We start from the raw sequence: 27,362 nt of genomic DNA on the forward strand, positions 1-27,362 counted from the left end.
TTGAGAAATAGTTCAGATCCATTGTTGCTCCTTTGGGATTTTTGCAGCCGATCTGAAAGCTTCATAATTCATTTAAAAATTACTTTAAATACTTCTTTCAGCTTCTTTCTTACCTTGTGATTGCAAGGTGCATTGAGTCTGGCTTGGGGCAGTCAGAGTGCTTTCAAATCCTAGTTCTCATGCACAGAGAAGTACTTAAGCACATGAGGAGCTCTGCTGAAGCCAGCAAGCCTGTTCACATGCTTCAAAGCTGTGTGACTGTCATACATTAGCGCCAAGCATCGAAAGTGAGAAGCAAGGATGGGAAAACTTTCTTTGCCTGAAACACACATTTGGCATTGCAACTGAATAGATGCTGAGAAGAAGCACAAAGAAGCAAAACAGAGAGATCTTCACATTGTGGTGAAATCCCTTCCTTTCTCAGTTAACGCCTCCTTTTTGAGTCTATACATAGTAGATACATCTTGTAATTCATACAATCTCCATCTCTGGCAAGATGTGGAGTTTAAATGCAAAACTAAGAAGAAACACAAACCTCTATCCCAACATCTTTACATCCCAGGGATGAATATTTTCCTTTATCAAAGTAACATCCTTTCGCACCACTCTGGAGGTCTGACATAATATTATCCAACCCTAACACAGGCAGAAAAGCCCCTTTGGCTGGAGGTAGCATAGGGCGAAGTTGCAGACCACAGGCAGTGAGTTCTCTGCCCTGTTCTAACTGCTTAAGAGTCACAAAGGACTACACTGAGTGCTTTGGTGCAGAGGCTGCCTGCATGGTGTTCGTTTCTTCCCCGTGCCTGGTACACTGGCTCAGTCCATGACTGGGCTCCACATGTTCCCTGGGTTGCATTAGGTATTATTCAGGTTAGCAGTGATGCCAAGACAATTTATATGGTGGTGTGTCAGAGAAACCACTTTCCAAATGGTTTACTTCATTGTGTGAATTGATCCAATCTGTGACTGGGTTTGGATCATGAATACTTTAAAAAGAAAGAAGAAAATGTATGGTCAAATAACACCAGAAAAGCACTAACAAAGATAAACATTTGTCTCCGAAAACAAAAGGATGGGTATGGTTTTAATATACATGAAGACACGTGCAAAGAAGCTGAGTTTGTACTCCTGCCTCTGCTGCTTGCTCTTACTTAACTAAAGTTCCCCTGGGCTGTAGGTTTTAGGCTTGTAAAATGTGGCTGATAATGTTTCTTGCAGTGATTTCCTTGGGAATCCTTGCTAGGGTATTGTTACAGACAGATGGGATGCTGCTTGCACTAACTTTGTATTCCCTCTCTTAAAACAGCTTCGATCTTGTGACCATTGGTGGGATCTCCATCATCCTGCACTTTGAGCGGGCTCCCTTCATCACCCAGGAGCACACGCTGTGGCTGCCATGGGATCGCTTCTTCGTGATGGAAACCATCGTCATGAGGCATGAGGAGAATGAGATCCCAAGCTGTGACCTCAGTAACTTCGCCCGACCCAACCCTGTGGTCTCCCCATCTCCACTGACAGCTTTTGCAAGTTCCTGCTCAGAGAAGGGTCCTATTGTTCCTGAAATCCAGGTATGAACCATCTGAACTGAGGAGAAAAAAACTCCTTTCTGTTCTTCTTTTGCTTGCTTTGAACAAAACAAACACAACTATTCCCCTGCTTTCCTAAAAAGCATTCCATGTTTGTTGCGCTGTTTTTCAGATGTTTGCCAGGAGCACTCACTTACAAGCACACACAGAAGGTTTATTTTCCCTTATCCCTCAGAGATGGAAGCAAAACACTCTGGCCAACAGCAAAAACCTCTTTTGGCTCTGCTTTGCTTTCACCTCTCATCCTCATGAGGTGGGCTGGGACCCTTATGTGACCCACAACAAGCCTTCGGGCAGCCTTTTGGCTTATGGGTCGCTTAGACTCTAATGCCTTTCTTCTGTTGGGGAGATAATTTCACCCACTGGGCATTACAGACCTCAATGGTGGAGTATCGGGTGTGAACTTTCTCAGGGTTTGAAGGCAATCCCCTCACTCTCCAAAGCTGCTGAGCTGTGCAATCAGCCAGCAGATGGCTGGCCACCAGCCAGCCTGTGGAGCACCCGGGGTTTGATTGCATTTCATGACATTTGGGAGCAAAGCAAGAGGGTCACTTTTAATTCCTCATCCCCCTTTTCCTTTTTTAAGGAAGTGTGAGTCAGGTGAAGTACTTTAAACAACCTGCTGTGGATTCAAAATATTTTGCCAAATGGAAAGTTGGGTTTTAAACTGAATGAGACAAACAACTGAATTATCCATTTTCCTTAAAAACACTCACTGTGTTGAAATACATGGATGCAACATTATTTAAGCTTTCCTTTTTTTGCCATGTTGTTCCCTGGGTTGTAGACACCAGCATTCGGCGTGTCAAAGAATCATAGAATCATAGAATGACAGAATGGTTTGGGTGGAAAGGACCTTAAGCTTATCCAGTTCCAACCCCCTGCCATGGGCAGGGACACCTTCCACTAGAGCAGGTTGCTTCAGGCCCCATCCAACCTGGTCTTGAGCACTGCCAGGGACAGAGCATGTCCTGGGTGTTGCTTTTAGTGACAAGTAATAGTCTGCCAAGGTAGAAATAATAATAAGTGTAGGGAAAAATTGTGTGCTTCCTGCTTGACCCCATTGGGGTTGCAGTAGCGTTAATGAGGAAAGAAGCAACTTGGCATCTTCTAATTTTAATACACCAAGTACTGAACCCAGCAACACATAAAGCTAGTTGTCTCCTTACCTTTCCCTCTGCACCAAATCTTGTGCTCCCTTCTCACACTAACTTCCAATTACAATCACTGGGTTTGTCCCAGCGTAACTCCTAATGAAGTTTGTATATCTTGTAAAGTCCATCAGAGTGCAAATTCTTCGTTTGATTTTCACATCTCTTTTTCCTAAACTAACAAACAGCATGGAAGGTAATGTTCAGTGCTGCCTGGGAAAGAAGCAAGTATCTGACACAGTGCAACTATAATAATAACCTCACTCATTATTTAGTAGGATACGGGTTAGATTGACTTAATTATATCTATTGAACTAAAACATTCTAAAACTCCTCTTCAATAAGAGCGCGTATGTGTCTATCGCTGTGAAAGCAGCCAGGGATGTAGATCATAAGCAATGGTTTGATAGTTTCATGGCTATGGCTATAGATCATAGAATCCCAGAATGGTTTGGGTTGGAAGGGACCATAAAGCTCATCCAGTTCCAAACCCCTGCTATGGGGGAGGAGGTTGCCATGGTCCAATCTTCCACTAGACCAGGTTGCTCCCAGCCCTATCCAACCTGGCCTTGAACACTGCCAGGGATGGAGCATCTGACCTGTGCCAGTGTCTCACCACCTTCATCACAGATGTTTGGTGCCATTTGAAATGTCCTGCAGATACCCTGCTTGGCCTCCAACTGCCAACCCAGAATGATTCCTCTATCAGTGTCCAGCATTATATCTTCCAAACCCTTGTGAATGTCAGGTAACTTGGACATCCCAAATTGCACCAGACACCTGTAGTTATGGAGTCTAATTAAGACCTAATGGGAGTAATTTTGGCACTATGGCACCTAAATAAGATGTTCATGCACAGTCATCTGGTTGTGTGGTAGGTGTCCAAGCTCCCATTAAAGCTGACAGAAATCTAATCAGTATCATTAATGGAACCTACAGACCAATTAAGCTGACCATCCTGAAGGTGTCTGGTTCCCACTGATGGTATCAGTTAGATCTCCATTGACTATAATTGATGCGTACACGCCCACCTCACTTCACACACTTACATGTCAACATCTGAATTTAGATGCCTTAAACTGGAATTGAATCCCACTCTTCAGCTAATGTGGCCACACCAACCTTCTGAAGAGCCTATCTCTGCCTGCTTGCCAGGAAGAGCCTTAGAAGAGTAGTTCAGAGGAGACTCCTAACCAAGTTTAGATGAGATGAATCCCATGCATGATCAACAGTACTTTTCCCCCGTGCCAAATGATAGAGCTAAAACCTGTAAAGCAGTATTGGACCTCAAATATTGGCAGCTGAAAGTTAACAGAGTTTGTGGTGTAGGAGTATACAACAGAATCTGATTTATGGCAGAGTCCTTACTGTACTTCAGTCCATAAATGGACTACTTTTCATTCCTAAACTGGATATACATACAATAAAAAATAACCTAAATGATCATCCCTGGCAGTGTTCAAGGCCAGGTTGGACACAGGGGCTTGGAGCAACCTGCTCTAGTGGAAGGTGTCCCTGCCCGTGGCAGGGGGTTGGAACTGGATGAGCTTTAAAGTCCCTTCCAACACAAGCCATTCTGTGATTCTATGACTCTGTGACAGTATCTGCAGCTGCATTTTATAATAGACAGTTCTCAGTGGAGAAATGTTAAATGCAAAAGGTGATGAGCACATGGGTGGGAGGAGGTGCCAAGTGGATGGCAGGGCTGGGAAAGAGGTTTTGACAAGTGGGCAGATAGGAGCTTCATGAGCTCCAACAAATAGGTGCAGTGTCCTCTACTTGGATGTATTCAGAAGACGAAATAATACATTTTATGTGTTTGATTTGGGTGCCTGAAGGCAGATTTGGTGCCGTTTAAGGTGCCCTGAAGTGTCCCTTCAGGCCTCCAGCTGTAGCTTCAGAAAGGCAGAGATCTCAAGAAGGTCCATGTCAGATCTGTCATCCACTTACAGAGGTTTTACATACCATAGAACATCTCAAAAGCACTATATGTCTGTGTTAAGGCCCCTGAATCAGACTCCAAATGCTTTTCTGTCTCAGTACTCCTTCTAAGCATCATATTAGAAGAAAAAGAGTGAGTGTTCCTTGCCTTGTCTGCTGGCAGGCAAAGAGTAACTGTAAGAGAAATGGGTAACCCAGCACACAGAAATAAGGTTTTCTACATTGTCTCATGCAAAGAGGGGAAGAATTGCTACTAGCACAAGCATAAATCAACAGCCAGAAGTGAAGGGGACACGGAAGTTGCTAAATTGTGAAAATCCCTAGTAAGCCTGAAGAACCAGTTCTTCTGCCTGACCAGCCTGGTGGCTGGACCACTTTTAGGGGTTATATTGGTTAGGCTTCAATGAATTCCAAGAGCCCTTATCTTTCACCAGGACCCCAAACACACCACATGCATTTATCTGGGCCAAACAGCAATTGTCAAGTAGAAATAAGGACACAATTCAGCTGTTGTTACTTTTTGGTGCACTCAGAGTATTTTAAAGCTTATTTTTCCCCTCTTCTCCCACCAACATCCTACTGGATTATACTCCCCCCACCAATGCCCTGCTTTGTTGCTAGTTTATCACTACTTGCAAGGTACAAATGCATTTTGGATAATCTGAATTACCATTTGAATCCTCTCTTCAACCCTTTAAACACAGCTCCTTGTGCTGCTCAGCGCTTTGGTGCTGCAGTGCTGACCCTTCCTTTGGAATAGCGGACAGCAGAGACAGATCATGACAGAAAGGAATAATTATTTCTGACAGGGATTTGAACCAGACATTGCAAATAGTAACTCCATGACAATTATTTCTGCCTGGCTTTTTCCTAGAGGGATTACATATGAAGACAGATTTGATACAAGGGACCACCTTTACTGCAGCTCGGCTCAGCTGGTCTCTGGTTGAGGCTAGTCCCTGCCCAGCTTGTTGCTGAGCTCATAAAATACACTTCAAAAATCCTGGGTTTTTCCCAGTTCTGTCATTTTGGAGCCTCTTAAGCACTGAGATATGTAAATTGAAAAGGCTGCATTAGAGGAAGTAAATATTTATGAGCACAGTGGAACAGCGCTTTAACTTCTGTATGTGTCCGTTTGTCAAGTGCTGCAACACTCCGAGCTGTAAGTTATCACTTGAACAAGTGTTGGGCCTTGGGTAATAGCTTTGAAGAGGTCTTTTCAGGGGGCAGATAACAAGATTTGTCATTACTGATAACACTAACCACGAAACCTGTAAGAAACCAGCAACTTGTCATGCCAGGGCAGTTTGCTGGTCCCACGTAGGAGGAGTTGAGTATAGGCACCATGTAGCTTGGATAACACCAGGATGTGAATCTCCTGACCCACCTGCCTTCAAGCCTCCATGCCCTTAATATTATGGAAGCTGTTTATTGCTAGGGGGAGGTATTTTCACAGCTTATTTAGTGTCCAGCACACTGAAGTATCTCAGAAGTAGTGCAGGAGAGAACAGTGCCAGCTGCAACCTTCTGACACATCCTACTATTAGACCATGTTTTCCTTTGCAGCTCAGTGCAAAGCTTCTACCTTCATCTCTCAAACTTTGCCAACAGTTTGCTGGCTTGTGCTGAAAATGTCCATGTTGGGTGCTTGGCTAAAAGTGACATTTTCTGGGAAGTGACAACTAATTCTTTTTCTCCTAAGACTTAAGAAAGAAGTGCCCTTTTTTATCAGTATTTTGCATGGTGTCAGGGATGACTTCCAGAAAGTTTCCCTGCATTGCTCCAGCTAAAAATGTAAGAAGTTTTAAGATCTGGTTATACTTTAGCAAGTAAATTAGCTGAGAATCCCATCTTTACTGAGACTTCTCTGTTCTAAAAGCAGAACAGAGGCAGACAGAACTTTCCCTGCTGTTTCTCCAGTGTTTTGTGAAACTTTGTACTGGAATAGACACCTGTGAGATAACTGTCCCAATCAATTTGAAACATCCACAGTCATGGCTGGAGGGGAAAACGAAGCAGCTCATCTAGAATATAGAGAATTTTGGAAAAGGAAGAGAAGCAACAATGCAAGGGAAAGGAGAGGGGTTGATGGTCAGGCCAAGAGCTTCATCACACACGTCAATGGGAAGGAATTTCAAGAAGGGACCAGGACATCAGAGAGGGACTCTTCATCTGGGACCGTAGTGATAGGACAAGGGGTGATGGGTTCAAACTGAAACAGAAGAAGTTCAGGTTAAATATAAGGATATAAGGAAGATACACCTTCTTTACTGTTAAGGTGGTGAGGCGCTGGCACAGGCTGCCCAAGGAAGTTGTGAATGCTCCATCCCTGGCAGTTTTCAAGGCCAGGTTGGACAGAGCCTTGGGTGACATGGTCTAGTGTGAGGCATCCCTGCCCATGGCACGGGGTTGGAACTGGATGATTTTAAGGTCCTTTCCAACCCAAACCATTCTATGATTCTATAAGCAGGAGCAAATATGAGGTAAAAAAAGTAATGATCAGAACACAGGAAAGAAAAGGCTGGAGGTAGATCAGCCAAAGGGGGTCAGAGGTGAGGTAGGAAAGGAGCAGTTTTGAGGAAAGAGAGATGGGTAAGTCAGAGGAGAGAGGGTGGAAGCAAGATTAACCAATGACATGGAGAGAATGGCAGGTTATGATTGGGGTCGGGGAACATCCATAAGGATATAGGCCAAGTAGGGCTTGATATTTTACTGGGAAGAAGAATCCAGGAGACAAAAAATAGCAGTCATAGAAACCTAGAAGAATAAGACAGAAAATGGGAGCTAAATTGATGGGCTGGAATAATCTCAGACTCAAATCTCCTTTCACCATGGGTGCTGGGACTCCTTTGGACAGTGAGTCCTGTAGTAAACACTAACGTTATACTTTGGTCTCCCGTTGTTCCATGTAAGAAAGATGGAGAAAGAGTGGGGCATTCCTTGCTTCCACAACTAATCCTATAAATTACATATATGTTTTCATACTTGACGCCTACTAGGGGTGCTTTTTTAGACATGTCTTACAGAGCTTTTATAAAGGTGTGTTTGATAAATTACAGCTTTACTGCCTTTTCCTGTCTGCTCATTGCTGATTTAACACCTCCTGGATTGGTTTTCCACAGGCTCTACAGGAGGAGATTAATGTTTCCGGTAGTAAAATAAAAGTGAGTTACCTGAGCAGTCGCACAGCTGGCTACAAATCAGTCCTGAGGATCAGCATGACCCACCCCACCATCCCCTTCAACCTCATGAAAGTCCACCTCATGGTGGCCGTCGAGGGACGCCTCTTCAGAAAGTGGTTTGCAGCAGCTCCAGACTTGTCCTATTACTTCATCTGGGACAAGACAGACGTCTACAGCCAGAAGGTGTATGGGCTCTCAGAAGCCTTTGGTAAGTGATCCCAGCACTTGTACTCTTTTTAGAAGCAGCTAAGTGGCAATACACAGGCCTTGTCCTAGATGATAGAATCACAGACTGGTTTGGTTTGGAAGGGACCTTAAAGCTCATCCAGTTCCAAGCCCCTGCCACGGGCAGGGACACCTTCCACTAGAACAGGTTGCTCCAAGCCCCTGTGTCCAACCTGGCCTTGAACACTGCCAGGGATGGGGCAGCCACAGCTTCTCTGGGCACCCTGTGCCAGCGCCTCAGCGCCCTCACAGGGAAGAACTCCTTTGTTAAATCTAGTCTAAATCTGGGCAACTATATATGCCAGTTCCCTCAGGACCTGCGGATGCATCTTGTCAGGCCTCATGTACTTGTGCACCTTCAGGTTCCTGAGATTGTCTTGAACCTGATCTCATACAGTGGGCACTTCTTCATTCTCCCAGTCGCTGCCTTTGCCTTCTGTGACTTGGGTGGTGTGACTGGAGCACTTGCTAGTGAACACCAAGGCAAAAAAGTTGTTGAGTACCTCAGCCTTCTCCATATCCTGAGTAACCAGCTCTCCTGTTTCCTTCCAGACAGGGCCCACATTTTCCCTTGTCTTCTTTTTATTACCAACGTACCTATAGAAGCTTTCCTTGTTGTCCTTGATGTCCCTGGCCAGCTTTAATTCTATCAGATCGGTATGTCCAACTGCTAACACATAAAGGGGTCCCTGCTGGCTCACTGCTGTTTCCTTGGAGAGGATTGGGCCCAGCTGCTCAGACAGCACACGTTTCCCCAACAGATGAATACTTCTCTGTTCTCTGGCTCGTGGCCCAGCACATACATCCTGAGCTGCTGCCGTCATATTCATACAGAAGGAATGAACTGGGACTAGAGGCATTTGGCTACCTGTCGTCTATAGCCGAAAGCTGTCAGCACTGCTTTGAAAGAAATGCCTAGAGCTGAGCCCTGTCTCCACTCCTCCTTGTGCCTGACCTTCAGGATTGCTCTAATCTTAGTTTCCCCTTCATTACCCATTCAAGAACACCATCCCAGACTGGGGCATGATGCTTTTCTCATACCTTGTGCATTCATTTACATCTGCAAAAGACTGTCTGAAGCTGCAAGGCAGAGATAGGAAGGCTCTCCATATTTAATGTGCCACATCCTCATTACGAAGCACTGTGGCCCGTGGTACTCACTCTGCAGGGGCACAAGCTGAGGTCCATGGTGGGGCAGGAAGCTTTGCTGTGGATGAATGCAGACACACTTCATTCCTCTTCCTACTTCCATCTCAGACCTCACCCAGTGACCCCTGTGTGATGGTGATGGAGAGAAGAGCGTACTTTGAGTACAGTGAGCAGGGGTGATGCAGCTCTGCAGTGATTGCTTCCCATCTGATCAACAATCAAAGGACATTCAGTTACAGGTCTTCAAAGACTAGACCTTTCAGACTGCCAAGAATATGGTACCAGCAAAATGGGAGAGATCCCAAATGAGCAAGTAGGGCTCTTGTTGACAGAAGGGTGGTTCACTGGTGCCTTCTAGCCCAGCTGAAGATAAGTCTTTTTAGAGGAGCTGTGGAGTGCTTGTTTTCTAGGAGAAGAATAAGTGCCTTCCTCTCACTCAGGCTCAGCTACCCTGCACAGGCTGCGCAACCTGCTGAGCCTTACCCAGTTTGGAGTCCACGCTGGGAGCCATGTCCTGGTAGTATATTCTGAAAAGCTACGTTTACATATCAGCGGTGGGTCCTGGAATGCCCCATGATGTAGCTCTGCACCCCCAGAATACTCAACCAGGTCTGAGGACATCAGCATTCAGGCTTTCAGTGATTTCCACCTCTAGAACAGTGGAAAATATCAAGCCTTTGTTTCCTAAATTGCATCTTCTCTGGTACTGTCTGATGCTGCCAAAGGCTGTATTTGATGCAGGATCCTGAGTTCACTCAGAGCTCAGCACTTTTCAAGGAGGCTGAGAAACTTGTAAAATCAGACCTTTATTTTTATCTAGTTAAAAAAATGAGCTATGTAATTGCTTTTCATTGTGTAGGACTTGCAGTTCTGCTCTGCTTCAGTTGTTAGCGCTGAAAAGATCGGGTAGGGCAGAAGAAAAGCAGATCAATGAGACTGGTCCCGCTTCTTCTGAGAAGATCATGAAGAGTCATTATTCTGTCAAAAACATGATTTTCCTTTTACTGACATCATCTTACTCTTAACTCCAGTGTGTTCTTTATAGATTCTGATTAGACATCATGGCAAGCAAATGCTATTGACAATGACAATGACCACAAGTCAGTCTGGCCTAAGACTACTGCCTCTGAGGGACTTGCTGCCCCATGCATCATTTGGATGAGTCTTTACTTTCCAAGAAAAGACATGGTTTTTAGCAAGTTCCTGACATGCAGTCTGATCAAAGATAGTAGATAGGAGTAAAATGCTCCACGTAAGAGTCCAGCAGCGGTTTACACTCTGGAATACTCATTGTTTTCAAATATGTCTCTAAAACAGTGCCTTTCAAATATTTAACACATTTGCCCAACACCTGCAACTGCATTGACCTTTTTAAATGCAGGATGGCCTTTAAAGGGAAAACTATTAGGACTCTGCATTATGTTGAGGACATTTAAATGGCATTGGCAGTTGCCTGTAGAAATGCTCTTACCCCTTCCCAGTTGAAACTCTGTGTGTGCTGAAACTGTACATTTCTGGGTTACTAATCTGGGGGGGGCGGGTCTTTTGTTCCTCTTTTGTTCCTAGTTTCAGTAGGTTATGAGTATGAATCCTGTCCTGACTTGATCCTGTGGGAGAAGAGGACAGCTGTGCTTCAGGGTTATGAAATTGATGCTTCCAAACTTGGAGGATGGTCCCTGGATAAACACCATGCCCTCAACATACAAAGTGGTAGGTTGTCTGTAACACATAACAGGAATTATGCACTATTACAAGGCTTAGTTGCTTCTTATCACTAAGAATTCAAGAGAAGGAAAGGAAGAAAACCTGACTGGTACATGTACCCTCTCATACATTTACCTAACATATTATTTCTAGTATTGTACATTTAGAAGGAATTTGGTATGTGTAAATGTGAAACAAGCTGGCCATCATGAAGTAGTTGAATGTTGGCATGTCCGACTTGAAGTGTCTTAAAAGAAGGGTATTAACAAGGAAAGTGTTCCTAAGATAACAAAGGGAAGCCTATTCAGATTGGACCTACCTACACTGAGCATAAATCAACCCAGACACATCCTCCAATGTGCAAGTGTACTTGTACAAATGAGAGGCTTCACGGGACATGAGGGAAGATGAAAGGTGTCAGGGTCCTCGAAGGCTGCTCAAGACTGAAGTTGATCAGAACATGTTCGAAAGACAGAAACACTTTGTGGTATGGGTGCAGACATTTAATTCAGCCCACATCACTGCTGAAAACAGTATTATAGGGAACATCGGCAGAGCTTCTCTAAAGCTTTGCAGATGAAACATTTCTCTAGAGAATGCACCGTGGTCTTCCTGTCTCTTATCTTTCCATGAGCTTTGCCATTTCTTTTCACCTGGTAATCTCCAAATTACAGGGCAAGCAGGGACAGAAAGGGCAGGTGAAAATTCATGAGATGCTGAAAAGTGTATTTCCTTCAATGTTAAAGGCAGTCTTGTTCTCCCAAAATACTTTTGTTGTGCCAAAAATGTAATGATAAGGGGCTCCTCATTTGAAACCATCACAAAACAACACTGTGAAAGATGATAAACCTCCTTTGCTACTTGACAAATTCCCCTTCTGGCATCCAGCATTGCCAGTGTGTGCTCCCTTTGGTCTCAGTTTCCCTGTCTCTCTTGTATGTCCTCATTACTGTTTTCTCTCCTTAGGCATCTTACATAAAGGAAACGGGGAAAACCAGTTCATTTCCCAGCAGCCGCCTGTAATTGGAAGCATTATGGGCAACGGCCGCAGACGTAGCATCTCTTGTCCAAGCTGCAATGGTCTTGCAGATGGGAACAAACTCCTGGCTCCTGTTGCCCTAACATGTGGTTCTGATGGAAGTCTTTATGTTGGAGATTTCAACTACATCCGAAGGATCTTTCCCTCTGGCAACGTCACCAACATACTGGAGCTGAGGTACGCTCTACTGAATGTGCCCATTATAATTATGCCCTTAAGTTCTGCAGAAATCTTATGTATCCAAAAGGAAAATGAGCAAAACTCTTTAAAAACCCCACAGGAAATCAGGAAGCTGTCCAGATTTGCCTCTTCTGCAACTCTGCTGACTTTGATTTACACCAGGGAAACACAGAAATATATCACACCCCAAAAATATTGGCACATCTTTGTGCTGCTAAGTCAAACTGTGTTGAAGTCTGCCTTTTGTGTAGCTAGAAACCAGTGGGAATCCTTAACATTAACAGTCAGCCTCAGAGATGACCTAAACGTGGAAGGGCACAGCACTGATTATGATATGTAGAGGTTAATCAGGGCAGATGATCGTTCATAATTAAGACAGGATGATCACTCGAGTCAGTCACAGGCTGGGTCTTTCATGTGTTTCATGGAGACAAATTCATCAGCCCCCCTCAGTTCCCGACTGAACAGCAGTGTCAGGGTAGAAATATAGGTGGATCACCTGAAAGGAAGTGAAGTGTCTCCTTTTAACTCCAAATTACAAAGGAGAAAATATATGTGTTAGGAGAAATAGGGAGGATGGGGAAGGAACATCCATTAAAAACAAGGAGGGAGAGGGGAAAAATAAAGGTTTGTCACAAGTTCTAAGAAAATGGTGACTGAAAATTGCAAATTGACTTCACTGGGGATATTTTTACTATCTGTAATTTCCACAACAAATACAATTACCCACTTCAAAGCACCAGGGCCTCATTCTGGGCTCTGTGTGGCTGGACATGACTGACTCCAGGAAAGTCAGTAGAGTTAAATGAGTGTTTCTGAATGAGTCTTCTCTGCTTGAAGGGCCCAACCTAACATCCTGAGAGGTCGATATGAGGTTAGCATGGTAGGAAGGTTCACGTTCCTATTTGCATCTCAAGACCTGGCCTGAAAATTAGAATGTTCCAGAAAGTAGGAACCTTCCTGCTCTAGTCACGTTTAACGTCCTGGTTGCTAAGGACAGAAGTAAGGCTTCTTTTCTGCAAGGACTGCCATGTAGAAGCTTACTACACAGTTTCCTAGAGCAGCAGTGTCCCATACAGCATTGCTTTGTATTTCCACAAGGCCACGTAAAAGAGCTGATCTGCAGAAAAATTGGTGCAAGATCCCACTAGTCCCTCATTTACAAACACTCCAGAGTCCTTAGACCTTGCTGAAGGTCTTATTTGGCACTCAGAACCATAGTCTTAGATCATGGTGTATGAGAAAACAAGGTCCAGACAGTCAGCACAAGGGTGGTACATACAGAGTAGCTGTCTTGGTATGCTCACAGGGCAATAAGGGAATCAGGAGGAGTCATTGAGTTAGGAAGCCCACAGTGAGCTGTTTACCTCTCAGAGGGCTGGGATACCTTTTGAGTCAATAAGCAAGAACCTGACTCTTGCTATTCCATTGTGATATATGAGAACATCGTTTCTCTCATGTTTGTAAGGTGGGAAGCTGCAACAAATCTTCAGACCTGGTCCATGTTAAAGAACGTAATATTCTTCCAGTGCCAGAAAGTTATTTTAATGACCAAAGGTGAGATTTTCAGAAGAGCCTAGGTGATTTGGGGCCCAAATCCTAGTGCAACTGAGTGAGATTAATATCTCATTCCCAGAAGTATAGTTTTGAGAATGCAATCCCTGTTTCATTGTCAGTGGAAATACCAGACTCAGCGGAGGTTTTGCAGAGCATTTCCTCATTGGGAAAGAGAAAATTGGAAGCCTTTACAGAGTGGCCTTGCTGGCTTTTGTGTAGAGCCACAGAGTGAAATTTACTCCAGAGTTAAATCTGCTGGAACGATTGCTGCTTCATCTGTGCAAACACTTAGGTTACTGGATCTAATAAACATTTCTTCACTCTGGTGTGCTATAAACTAAGTGGGTTCAGATGCCAGCTGACTAAGCTATGGAGGAAAGCCATTGCTTTTGGACTGAATGGAGTTTGCTTGTGTCTTCTCAAATCAGCATCTCCTAGGAGATTTACACCCTCAATGTTTGGGTGCTGGGTTTTGTTTGGGCGGGCATCTTTTGAGTGTAGTGTTCTGTTGTGAAGAGAAAAGCAAATGCACTGTGGCTTCTAGATAACAGCAGATCGGTATGTAATAGACGCATGAGAAATGTCCAGCTCAGCATTAGTTCAGTCGTTTGGGCTAAAGTTCATGAGGTTATGGCAATGAGCTGCCACCCATAACTATTAAGTTACCTTTGTCACACACAAGGTATTGCTTTGACTGAGTGGAAAAACCTGTAAAGATATCTGCATATATTTAGCTCAGTACCGCTCTGAATGATCCAGTCTGCCTGGTCCTATCTCTTGCCTAAGTGAGTAACTGCAAGCAGGTGAGATCACACTTCCTTTGTGATATGCAGCGGTACATAAGTCAGCTCACTGCCAAGTAATATCCAATATAAAATATATCAGTGTCATTCCAGCTAAGTCTTTATTTATTATTGCATTGTATGATACAGTTACTGTCAAGTTTTCAATCTGCTAATAATGCATCGAACTGAGCTGCTAACACCTCATTCTTTCTTCTATTCCCTGCTTTCCTGTCTTCTGTCAGAAATAAAGATTTCAGACATAGGTAAGCCAACCAGTAGAGAATTCTTCTGCCACTCCCTGTCTCGTTGCATGTTGTTACACAGTGATCCACAAGTGCCATTTCCAGATGATTCAAGAGCAAATGAAGCTGGCGTGATTAAAACTGGCGCATGCAATCAGTCAGCAGAACTGGGAGCCGTTAATCACAGAGCAGAGTCACACAGACTTCTGCCTGAGCTGTTATAGCTGTTGGCAGGGGAAGTACAGACACGAGGGGAACAATAGGAGGAGGGTGGAAGGAAAAATAGGTGGGAATGAACCAAGAAAGTAAAATGGGAACAGCGTCAGGATGCACATCACTGGAATAGGTAGGATGGGCAAATGATTCTCATATGGTGACATGCTTTTCTTTTGAGTTTTGGGGAGTTTAACAGGCATAAAGAAGGGTCAGACCCCAGCATCACCCACCTAGAGAAGCAAGTTTTTGTTACTTTTGGTTAGTCTGAGCTCTTCATACAAAGCTTTTGCATGTGAAAGTCTGCCAGGCTCAGATTGGAGATAGTGCAACTCAGAACCTTAGCCAGGAGATGCAATAAGAAAGAGTAGTGACAAGAAAACAAGATGAAAGAGAGACTCCTAAATTGGAGCTTTGTCACTAAGAATATTTGTCACTTGGGTTCACTGGAGTTTCAGTGGGTTTGATCCAATCAGTTGCATTCTGGAAGATGTCAACCTCCTGTCACTATCTGTGTTTGCAAGGACTGCTCTGGCTTTGACAAGTTTCCCATCCTTCTCCCTGGTTGCTTTCTAAATTAGAAGCTTAGACTGTGGAGTTGGGATTATTTTATATATATATACACACAAACATATATATATATATGGTTTTCTTTTTGCATTTGGGATTTTTCGTGCTAGATGGTTTTTATTTACGGTTTCTTTGACTTCATAGAGGCTATGCAAACCCAGAAACGTTCATTTTATCTGCATGTTTGGAAATGCAATGGAGTAGAAACTGGTTCTTTGTCTTCTTGCCAAAACATTAATAAAGGGCTGAGCTTCCACAGCATAATGGACTGGCCCAAAGCATCTATTAGCAGGGCTGGGAGGTCGGTACACAGAACGTCTGCACTGTCTTCATCAGGCTGAGCTGCAGCCCCCAGCTCCTCTTTCACATCATTTGAAGGCAATAGAAAAACTCATTTCTCTTTGGAACAGCCAGGTTGTATCCTTAATGCCCTAGAAATACACAGCCACTAACCTGCACCTGCTTTGACAGCAAAAGGCAGCAGCCAAATAGCTGTTACTAGAGGAATTTTTCTGTATGAAGGCAATAACTGAGTGAAGATATATGGACTGGCCACAAATGCTGCAGATGCCACTAGAGCCTTACTAAGTTGGCAGGATTTCACAGCCTTCAGGCAATTTCTAAAGACTAAGGAATGAAATGATAGAAAGCCCAGACATGCCTGCTCCAGTGCATCCAAAGGGGACCAGTGAGGGAGGAAGGAGGTGAGGAACTCTAGATCAAATATTCCCAACTGTGACTGCATTAAGGGGGAGCGATCCATAAGTGTTGACATCAGTTCTGTGTTAGGGTGAGGTGTCCCTGCCCATGGCGGGGGGGATTGGAACTAGATGATCTTAATGTCCTTTCCAACCCTAACTATTCCATGATTCTATGATTTGCCGTAATACTTCTTGTTAGGAAGCCTCTTCACTCCTGAGCTACAGGGAAAAATGAGTCGGTGTAGCCTTAGCTCTAGTGCTCTGAGGTCCAGAAGGTCCTAAGCTTGACACCATTAACAGGCAACAGTTGCCAAGGGTGAGATCCACAGGACTGAATCCTAGTGGCTTGGAAAAGCTGCAGTCCATATGCAAAAGCTTCCTTGCTTCAGGGGAAAGGATTCCTACCCACTATGTAGCCTGTGGTGAGCCTGAGGTTCTGGAGCTACCAGCTAAGAGGCTTGGCTGTACAGCACAGCACAACTCCAACATAGCTGTGTGTAGAATATGGGGGACATTAGCTAGGCCAAAAAGCATCACCAAATCATGCTGCCTCCCAGGTTAACACCCATCTGTCATTCACTAATAGATTAATAGGAGCCAGCTCCAGTGTGTCTGTGTATGGACCTGTCTAGATGGGCTTATAGAAGCTGACGACTCTTTCCAAGCATAGAAATGAAACTTTGCAGTTAATTCTCGTTATCTTTTCTCTGCAGGAACATGGAGGGCACTGAGGCGTTTCTGCCTTGCAAATACACAAAAATTGGCCATACTTAGATATATTCTTCCTTTCTTGTTTCCATTCATGCCTTAGAGAGAGAAATCTACAATTAGTGGCAAAGAAGTATCTCAGAAAACTGCTCTGGGATCAGATCAAAAGTTCTTTGCAGTCCCTGGGTTGGCTTATGGCATTGCTATGAAGTTTTGTTATCCAGCCTGTGACACTAAGAGCTTTGGGCATTGCACACAAACTGAAAACACTAAAAGGCCAAGTGTAAATTCAGCTCACTGCACTGTGTGGCCTCCTTATGTATTAATCTATTGAATGTCACCCAGGGGAAAAAAAAAAAGACCAGTACCTCACACAACCTATAATAAAATCCTCTGTTTGTGAGCTGCAGGGTGCTTCCCATGGAGCCATGGAAACACAGCCCTGCTCAACAAAAAGCACTTGGCTGCAGGAATTTGATAGTTCTTTAGTCGCCAACAAATGCATGTGGGCAGCAAAGCTCAGAGGTTTTACAGAGGTGGTTTCATGTCCTTAAACAGACACATCAGATGCAAAGAAGCTCCAGGGGTTTATTCAGATCAGATGTGATGGGTAACTAACTTTGGTGTTGTGACTGCTCCTGTTTGTGGGAGCCAGAGCCATGCTGGTGCCATTAACAGGAGTTGTCCTGTATAGTAGGTGGTAGATGCCCCTGCATTTGGGTAACTAAGGTGCAGTTCATCTTGTAGAATAAATGTTTTAGAGCAAGTCAGCCAAATCATCCCCTTAAAGATGCTATTTCTCTCCACTGCCTATAAAGGGAGTTAAGGCAGTGAGTTCAGATGTAAGCATCCACCCTGTACCCATCTAAAGCTTGGTGAGATGAATCCCCTGGCACTGAACAGAAGCCAATAAAAAGGTGTAGTCCACTGTGCTGGCATATTATATCCAACCTGCTGACACCAGGGACCATCTCCCTTTTCCTTAAAGACTGGCTTCCCACTCTGGAGCAGGACGTTCCTTCCTCAGACTCCTCCAAAATATGGGCCCAAGGGGGTAATATCAACTTTTGCTCAAAGCTTGTGCCTCTATTGTAGTACACCAGAAGCAATAGGTGAGTGTCGTATGTCTGCTTATTCACCCAACTTATCACTGTCCTTCCTTATGCCTGTGTGTAAGGAATCATGTAAAGCTCTTTAAAATGGAGTTTGAATCTCTTATCTTCAGAGCTCCCCATAGTGCTGGCACTATCCTGTCCAAAGAATAAGAATGAAAAAAGGAAGGGGACAAGGCAGGTGTATGGGAGAACATATATGTAACTCCATACAACCCCAAACAACTGGGATCACTGTGTTTTCCCAGCACATCACATCATGCAGGGAAGCAATATCACCTCCATTTCACTTGGGGCTGCAGAACTTCTGCTTATGAAGCTGTCCTCATTCCCCGTGACTACACCATCATGCTAATACCCAGTAAAGCGTCTGTTCTTGGCTGGGGACCAGCCCACCCCAACCCTGCAACTTGGGTTTGTTGCTTCAGGGGCTTCAAATATCAATACAATGCTCAGAGTTTCTTATAAAGAACTTTAATAGCTAAAGAAACACTCTGAATGGCCAATGAGCTCTTCACCCACAGCCACTAGTGGTGGCAATGTCAATGTGGGGGATATATACTCTAAGACTATAAATACTGTAACTGATTAAGTCTTCTGAGTAGTAAGAAGTCCTGTCTTTTGTTTCAATCTGTTATCTAACTGAGCGATGATAGAGGATGAAAGGGAAAAGAATCTTCTCTTTGCTGCTTCTCGCTTTGCCCCAGGCAGATTTATTTCACTACTTGTTCAGTTCAGTCCAATTTACCACTTGGATTTGCCTATTGATTGTGGCTTTAAATAAAAAGCAAAGCCCCAGTGTTCCCATCTCCAGTGCTCATGCATTATCACAGGTGAAGGGAAGCAGTTTGGGACCTTTACATTACTAATGTGTGCTTATTTAGCATCTCTCATCCTGAAGCATCTCAAAGTGGTAAACAAAAGCTCCAGTGTATAACGCTGCAATTTGGGCAAGGGCAGAGTGTGACATCTTCCCAATACAATGTTGAAAAGTGCTGGCGGAGGCAGCTTGACAATCCTTAACAGTTTGTATTTTACCCTCCCAAAGCATTCCAGGTTAAATACTTCATTGCCTATGCTATCCCAGGAGACCCACCAAAGACCTATGCATGGAGCAGGGTGTAGGAGACCATGATAAGCCATGCTTGCAAAAATAAGAAATCTAGCTGATAACAATGAACCAGCACTTCCTATTACTCGCACAGAGCAATGCAGCAGACAAGATATAGTTTGTGTGTTCAGGGTGCCCATACCATGAATAACATTAGGATTAGAAAGGTAATTGTATGTCTTGGGAGCTTCACTATCAGCTCACCGGATGAAATCCAGACCCAAGTGACCCAAGATTAGTACTGTGCTATGGGTAGGTTAACCAAAATGAGTTTCTACCCTACCTCTTACAAGGCACATTTGCTGCTCAAGGTGTGTGTGCCTCTGGCATCCAACTATGAAGCAGACTAAAGGTTTAACCAGTCAGTGCTAATGTTTTAGTGATTGTGAACTTTGAATTCACACCTACTTTTTTGCAGCAGCTATATTCAAGACCCCATTAATAAAGCTAAATTTGGGTTACCAGCAGCAACTCAAAGTATTAATATGGCAGGTTTTTACTTAGTAAATTTAGTTACTATTCAGCTTCTCTGCTGGATGAATGTTTTGCTTTTACCCGGTTCTCTGATCCGTGGTTAGAAGTAATCAGCATTTGTTTCAGTGTCCATTCTACGCAGGAGCTGGGATTAGAAAAGGTTATAATCAATAAGAAAATACAGCAGAGTGAGGCTATGAAAACCAATAAGGGAGAGGGGAGCAGGAACTTCCAGTTCTGACACCATTTTTCTCCCTCTTTAAGAAAGTCAGCTGCCTTTGTCCATCTGCAAATGGCCCTCTGTAAGACGTAGTGAAAGCTATCTGTGCTTTCCAGGCAAAGATGCTAAGGAATTGCAAAGTGCCATTAAAAACATCCTCCTCTTGTCCACCTCTCATGCAAAAGAGAGATTATGAACAGCTCAAAAGCTGACTGACATTCAGCTGGGCTCTATTAGGACAGTCAGCAGAAAACGCAAGGCCCTGATCAGAATGGATGATGGATTCCCACAGGGAACTTCTTCCACCAGGCTCGAAGCCACTTGCTTAGTGTGAGTGACATGCAGGTAAATGAAGTAATACCCTCCCAGCCTGCTGTCATTGGGAAGGAATACAGATGGAGACTGAACTGTCAGGCTGGAGCTGTCTTGAAGGTCAGAGCATTTTATTTAGCCAGAATCAGTGTCATTTGTGGAGATGAAATCTGTTCAGACTTTAATAGGATAAATCACAAGGGATACTCCAGAATAAATCAGAGAGGCTTTTTCCCCCTCCAAAAGTATTAAGTAATTCAAATGAAGAACCAAGTTAGAGCTTTTTTAAGCAGAGAATAATTCCATAGTGTCTGAAGAGGGGTTAATTTTCCTAACAGAAAGGTTGAAAGAGAGAGGAAAATTCTTGTTATGAGGGATAGAGTCAACTATGATCGACACTCAGGTTTCTAACCAGCTTCTCCTGGAACAATTCCACTAAGTGGGAAATTGTGAACTATGGCCCCTATGATTATTATGAATTCGTGGAACCTGATGAGTTTAGACAGCTTGAAGGTGTTCTGGAGAAAGGAGAGACTTTTTCATCCTAGTTCTAATTACTATTTAGCCTTTCATAGAAGGAAGGAGACCTGTGTTCGGGCAGCAGGTGTTACAAGTTTAATACGTTGGTTTCAGGCTTAGAAGAGACGCAGTTCAATACACACTAGTAGTAAATTCTAATAAAGACAGTTAATAAGTTTAGTATTAAACTATAGAGAGAATCCTTGAAAGACAATGATTAAAATTGTGTCTAAACTCATCTGGTTGTTTCTCTGGCCAGTCCCATTGAATGCTTTCCATAAAGTGGCTGCTGGTTTATTCATTTCTTTGGTCTTGGGCTCATTTAGTGTCGTAGTTAGAGAGCTAAAAACTATTTTCCTATCTGCTCAGCCCTTTCTCTCAGCCACCCTTTCTCAGGCCTACAAGGATGCTGGGGAGGGACCCTTCATCAGGGACTGTAGCGACAGAACAAAGGGGAATGGGTTCAAACTTAAACAGGGGAAGTTTAGCTTAGATATAAGGAAGAAGTTCTTTACCGTGAGGGTGGTGAGGCACTGGAATGGGTTGCCCAAGGAAGTTGTGAATGTTCCATCCTTGACAGTGTTCAAGGCCACGTTGGATGGAGTCTTGGGCAACATTGTTTAGTGCGAGGTGTCCCTGCCCATGGCAGAGGGTTGGAACTAGATGATCTTAAGGTCCTTTCCAACCCTAACTATTCTATGATTCTATGATTTTCGAGGCAGCAGTGAGTGAGTAGGGTTGAACAGGGGACTCATGTTCACATTCCTCAGCTCTCTTCCTAGTTCATGTTTGACTTAGGACAAAATGTGGCACTCCAAGAACCATTTTATTTCTCTCTTTACTGAGGTCCAGCCAGCTGAATTCAGTGGCAGGGCTTCCCCTAACCTCCACGAGGGCAGGACAGGACTCTAGAGTCTTTGCTGGAGTCAGCACTAGCACCACATAAACCTTGATACAGTGACCTTGAAAAGTACATCTTCAAGTGCTTTATACTGGGGAGTTTGCTTTGGGGTTTTGTATTGGGGTCTTTCTGGGGAGGGCAGATTTTTGTTTTCAACTTTATTTTTTCCTGTGTTTTCTGCCCCTAGTGTACCATGTACTGTGCTTTCCCTTCACATTCTGGCACTGCACTAACACCAGTTTTAGCACTATGTCTGTATTAAGTAAATTAAGCAAACTCAGGCACTGGACTCAACCTCTGCTAATTCCTGGCATGACTTTGGCTAAAGCCAGAGAGCCTTTCCCTTTGGTAGCTGCTCTCCATGCCAGAGATCACCCCAAGCACAGGGATTGGTAACAGCTATAGCTCAGGACCCTGTGCTGTAACGCACTGTGCACTAACATTGTCCAGTACAGCACTGCTCCACTCTCCCAGTCTGTCCGCCCGCCCTGTGCATTTTTATCCTCTAGAATGCTTGCATTGCCTGTTGACTTAAGGAAACAAATCATCCAAGGAAATAATAACATCATACCCTTGTTTTTCAGCCACAGCCCAGCCCATAAGTATTACTTGACCACAGATCCAATCACTGGCTCCATCTACCTCTCCGACACCAACAGCCGACGTATCTATAAAATCAAGTCAACCACATCAGTGAAAGACATTGTGAAGAATTCCGAGGTCTTGGCTGGAACCGGGGATCAGTGCCTCCCGTTCGATGATACCCGCTGCGGAGATGGAGGCAAAGGCACTGATGCTACCCTTACAAATCCCAGGGGTGAGACTGCTGCTTCTCCACAGGCATTTCTAAAGGGGTCTTTTTGGAAGGGGCTTGTTTAGTCATGCTTCAATGCCCTTGGATTTTACAAACCTTCCCCAGTTAACCCACAAACACATCCTAAGGGCTTGCCTCTGTAAATAAGTGGGTATGTCTCACCCTCGCTCCTGGTTCTTCTTATTGAGGTGGCTGGGGGGAGTGCCAAATCAGAGGGATGTAATGATGGCCGCATGTCAAAAGGGCAATAGAATAAATCCACCCATCAATTTTATACTCACTTAGCCACTACTCCTCCTTACCAAATAACAGTGTTTGGTCCTTCCCAATCTGGACTGGATTCACTTAGGTTCAGTTCACTGAGGCTTTCTTGGCATTAAAAAAATAAAAAGCTCTGTAGGCAGAGATATATATATATAAAAAAAAATATGTATAATATGTGTGTAATATATAATATATAATAAATAATATATAATACATAATGTATATAATATATAATATGTAATATATAATATATAATATAATATATACTGTATAATGTATAATATATATAATAACATCTATATAATAACAGCAAAACCATCATACAGCTCAGAGATACTGAGATTTATACATTGACATTATATATCGTGGCATCCAGCTTAAATCCTACGGGGGGTGGACACTAATTTTGATGTGGGAATGGTTTAATTCAGTGTGACTTCACCTGGCTCCTGATTAGCTTTCTTAAATGTGATAAAAGCACAGTCACATCAGCATAAAAGCATCACAGAGCCTTCATGACTGTGAACTAAATTGTGCAAAACAGGTTTAGCCAAACATATGCAGTCCTGTGTGGAGCCAAGACTTCAGTCTGGCAGTCTCAAGGTAACAAGCTCTGCATATGGAGGATGTCGCTCCTCCCAGCTGTCCACAGCTCCTTGGAATAGAGATGAGGTAGGAGCACTGTTAGTATACACACCTTCTGCAGTGTTTGTGAAGAGGAGCAAGGATGCCCATGCAGGAATGCTTTTAGGAATCTGGCATTTTTGCCTGTCGTATGTCTTCTTGCCCAGCTGTTGGGATTGCAAGGAGTTAGATGTTCTTGGCTCCACCATCAATGTGCTGCAGGTTTCCTTTTGCCTTGCATCTGAGAGTGGTAGCTCCCTCCTTCCTCACAATTTCCAAGCCTCTCCCAATGTTTTTGTAAAGCAACCCCTCAGCAAAACCTGGGGATCCTTTAACGAGGTATTTCATAAAGAGTAGCAAGACATAAACAGCTGAGCTGTTGTTTCTATTCTTGGCTAGACTCTGCTATGAAGCCAGGCTGAGACAGCTGGGTTTGTTCAGCCTGGAGAAGAGAAGGCTCCTTAACGGAAGACCTTAGAGCAGCTCCCAGTGCCTAAAGGGGCTACAGGAAACCTGGAGAGGGGCTTTGGACAAGGGCCTGGAGGGACAGGCCAAGGGGGATGGCTTTAACCTGCCAGAGGGGAGATTGAGATGAGCTCTGAGGCAGAAGCTCTTCCCTGTGAGGGTGCTGAGGCGCTGGCACAGACTTTTCCCAGAGAAGCTGTGGCTGCCCCATCCCTGGCAGTGTTCAAGGCCAGGCTGGGCACAGGGGCTTGGAGCAACCTGCTCTAGTGGAAGGTGTCCCTGCCCGTGGCAGGGGGTTGGAACTGGATGAGCTTTTAGGTCCCTTCCAACCCAAACAGTTCCGTGATTCTATGATTCATGGTAGTTATAAGCAGGGATTTGCTAACAGCAATACAGAAAAGAAGTACAACTCCTCAAGCCACTGCCATGTCCAGGTTTTTCAATGCATCCTGTCTTCCCTCTGTTCAAAAGCCTCTTTGGGGCAGGGATGGTCTTGAACAGTTCTGAGACTATTTTTAAAGCTTAGTGAGGCCAATGACAACAGTAGAGACAGAGCAGCCCATTAATTACAGACTCGTCGTCTGGGCAAGCTGTCATTAGTCATTGCCAGTTGTCATTCTACATCAGCCCTTTCCAAGAAGCTCATAGAAGACACTGCTTGGGAAGGAGGTGAAAAGCTGTGAGAAATAGGATCTGATGGAACTTTCACACTTCCAAAGCTTTCTATGATTCCGTGAGTCTCAGGAAGTTCTTTTTCTTGACATAGAGATGACATTATTGTTACTGAACCAGAGAAACCCAAACTGATTTAGTGACCTTTTGTGTCAGCTCTAGTTGTAATCTCTTTCTTGGTTACATGTCAGTTAGCTGTTTCTTGGCAGGATGCAGCAAAATATACCTTAGGAGACCTGGTTTGTGCCAATAAACACTGAAAGCCAAACTGCTACCCTTGTAATATTCAAAGGTCCCAGCATGGCTTCCAAGCACTCCAAGCTCCCGTGAGGTGACCATTATATTGGGATAAAGTATTGCCGGAGGCACAGCTATAGAAAGGGAACAGCCACCCATGGTCAGGTTGCAGTGTAGAATTTGTCTCACTGAAATGAGGGGGCTGAGTGAAAAGGAAATGAAATGAGTTGGGCAGAGAGGTTCAGGCAGATGAGTCATGAGATCAGGGAATCCAGAAAGCTGTAATCCAATTTTCTGCACCGCTTTCATGTTCAACCAGAGCAAAAACCACCCCACAACTTTTGTTGTTCCTCCAGTCTCCCTTGTACAAGATAAGAGGAATATTATTCATTTCCCTACACGGGTGGATGTTTCAAGGTTTTGATGACTTTTGAGCCAGCTTCAGTGTGCACTCGCAGCCCAGAAACCAACTGTACCATGGGCTGCATCAAAAAGAGAGTGACCAGCAGGTCAAAGGAGGTGGTCCTTCCCCTCTACTCTGCTCTCGTGAGACCCCACTTGGAGTATTGTGTACAGTTCTGGTGTCCTCAACATAAGAAGGACATGGAGCTGTTGGAGCAAGTCCAGAGGAGGCCACGTGGATAATCAGGGGCTGGAGCACCTCCCATATGGAGACAGGCTGAGAACATTGGGGCTGTTGAGCCTGGAGAAGAGAAGCTGCGTGGAGACCTCAGAGCAGCTTCCAGTGTCTGAAGGGGGCTACAAGGCTGCTGGAGAGGGACTCTTCATCAGGGACTGGAGTGATAGGACAAGGGGTGATGGATTCAAACTTAAACAGGGGAAGTTCAGGTTAGATATAAGGAAGTTCTTTACAGTGAGGGTGGTGAGGCGCTGGCACAGGGTGCCCAGAGAAGCTGTGGCTGCCCCATCCCTGGCAGTGTTCAAGGCCAGGTTGGACAGAGCCTTGGGTGACATGGTCTAGTGTGATGTGTCCCTGCACATGGCAGGGGGTTGGAACTGGATGATCTTAAGGTCCTTTCCAACTCAAACCATTCTATGAGTCTGTGATTCTATGACTTCTGTTTCTGCTTTGCTATAGCAAACAGAGCTCTGGAGTTCAAAGCTTTCAACACTGAAATCCGTTGGCAATTCAAGCTCTGAGGAGGCCGCCCTTCCACCTCAATCGTATAATGGCAAAACGCATGCATTCATTCCTCACAGCTCTGAAATCCCACAAAACAGCAGTAAATTGAGGGTGAAAGAAGAAATGACACGAGGCAAAATGGCAACAAGAAAATAATAATCCAGAAAGCCCACAATGCCAATGGAAAATTCTCAATTAGTGCTCCCTGATCTGGTTCCAGCCTGAGTTTGCAAAGTCTGCTGAGACAAAAGCTTTGGCAGGTGTGAAGCACTTCCCACTCACCTCAATAAATGATTAACAGTGAAAACTCACACTGACAGCGTAACGTTGGCATTGTTTGTGCCTTCACAGCGGCTCATCCTGGCAGAAGAATCCAGCAGATGCTCTTTCTTCATGTGATTGTATTTCATAATTGTTCAAAATAGGAGCGATTCATTGTACAAGTAACCAGTAGTCCTCAGGTTACCCTCTGCTTCCCTGTCTTGGCAGGGGAATAAACACTCGTAAGTGAATGCTCAGAGGAGATTAGAAAACTATTCTGTAGCTATAGAGATATCAGCAGGCCGGGGAAGGACTTGGGATGTTCAGTTCAAGTCTCACCACTCTTCACAGGACTCTACTTTTTAAGGCTAATGGTAATTTTTTGGCTGAAGATAATTCTGTATTTTAAGGACATAAAATCATAGAATGGTTTAGGTTAGAAAGAACCTTAAGATCATCTAGTTCCAACCCCCCTGCCATGGGCAGGGACACCTTGCACTAGAGCAGGTTGCTCCAAGCCCGTGTGTCCAACCTGGCCTTGAACACTGCCAGGGATGGGGCAGCCACAGCTTCTCTGGGCACCCTGTGCCAGCACCTCAGCACCCTTGTAACAAAAAAAATACTTCTTTATATCCAATCTAAGTCTCTCCTCTTTCAGTTCAAAATCATTATCCCTTGTCCTGTCAATACATTTCTCTGAAGTTCCTTCTGGGTAGAGGTTCTTGTCTCTCTCCATTGAACGAGAGAGAACTGCCTTTAGATGATCAGTTTAGACAAGATATTAGGAGGGATACAGCCCACCGTAGGAATTTCATCCTTCCCCTGTCTTTGGCTTCTCTGATAAAGCCAGGCTATACAAATACAGGAGAGGTAAATCAACAGCTGAAATAGTAGTGGCAGTTGTTTGGTCAGGGCATTTCTTATTGCTATTAGGACCCAGTCTGATACTTCCAATTCACTTGCCACAAAGCACAGCGAAGCTTGCAGCTGCTAATGAATTTCAATATATCCTTGCAAATTAAAGTGTTACTGCTTTCTAATTATCATCTGCTAATAATGATCCTCTTCTACAAGCAATCTAAAGGAAAAATTAAAACTCCAGCTTGTCAGAGCATTTGTTTTCATCTGAGCACTCACCAGTGGTTCTCCTCGGGAAAATGTTGTGGCAGAGAAATTACCAAGGAGCCTGCAATTAAGAGAGATTGCAGTGACAAGCCTGACACAATAGGAAGAAGGTTTCAGAAGGGACGTGTGTGTGTGTGTCTATGTGGGGGGACATCTAATTCATTTAGCACCACA

The 27,362-nt window shown here is 44.2% G+C and overlaps 1 protein-coding gene across 11 annotated transcripts in view; it reads left to right on the plus strand.

Moving 5' to 3' along the window:
- The window catches only part of TENM4 (teneurin transmembrane protein 4), a 1,610,848-nt gene that overhangs the window by 1,526,008 nt on the left and 57,478 nt on the right, over positions 1-27,362 (plus strand). For 10 of the 11 annotated variants that reach the window (XM_030476261.1, XM_030476262.1, XM_030476263.1 and 7 more), the window contains 6 exons: positions 1,307-1,568; positions 7,801-8,068; positions 10,801-10,944; positions 11,905-12,154; positions 14,742-14,762; positions 22,167-22,399. In XM_030476261.1, the coding sequence (XP_030332121.1) occupies positions 1,307-1,568; positions 7,801-8,068; positions 10,801-10,944; positions 11,905-12,154; positions 14,742-14,762; positions 22,167-22,399 (1,178 nt within the window). The remainder of the gene's footprint in view (positions 1-1,306; positions 1,569-7,800; positions 8,069-10,800; positions 10,945-11,904; positions 12,155-14,741; positions 14,763-22,166; positions 22,400-27,362) is intronic. The other variant, XM_030476267.1, reaches the window with a different exon arrangement.

Source organism: Strigops habroptila, chromosome 2 (genome assembly GCF_004027225.2).
Source record: "Strigops habroptila isolate Jane chromosome 2, bStrHab1.2.pri, whole genome shotgun sequence".
NCBI classification, from domain to species: Eukaryota; Metazoa; Chordata; class Aves; order Psittaciformes; family Psittacidae; genus Strigops; species Strigops habroptila.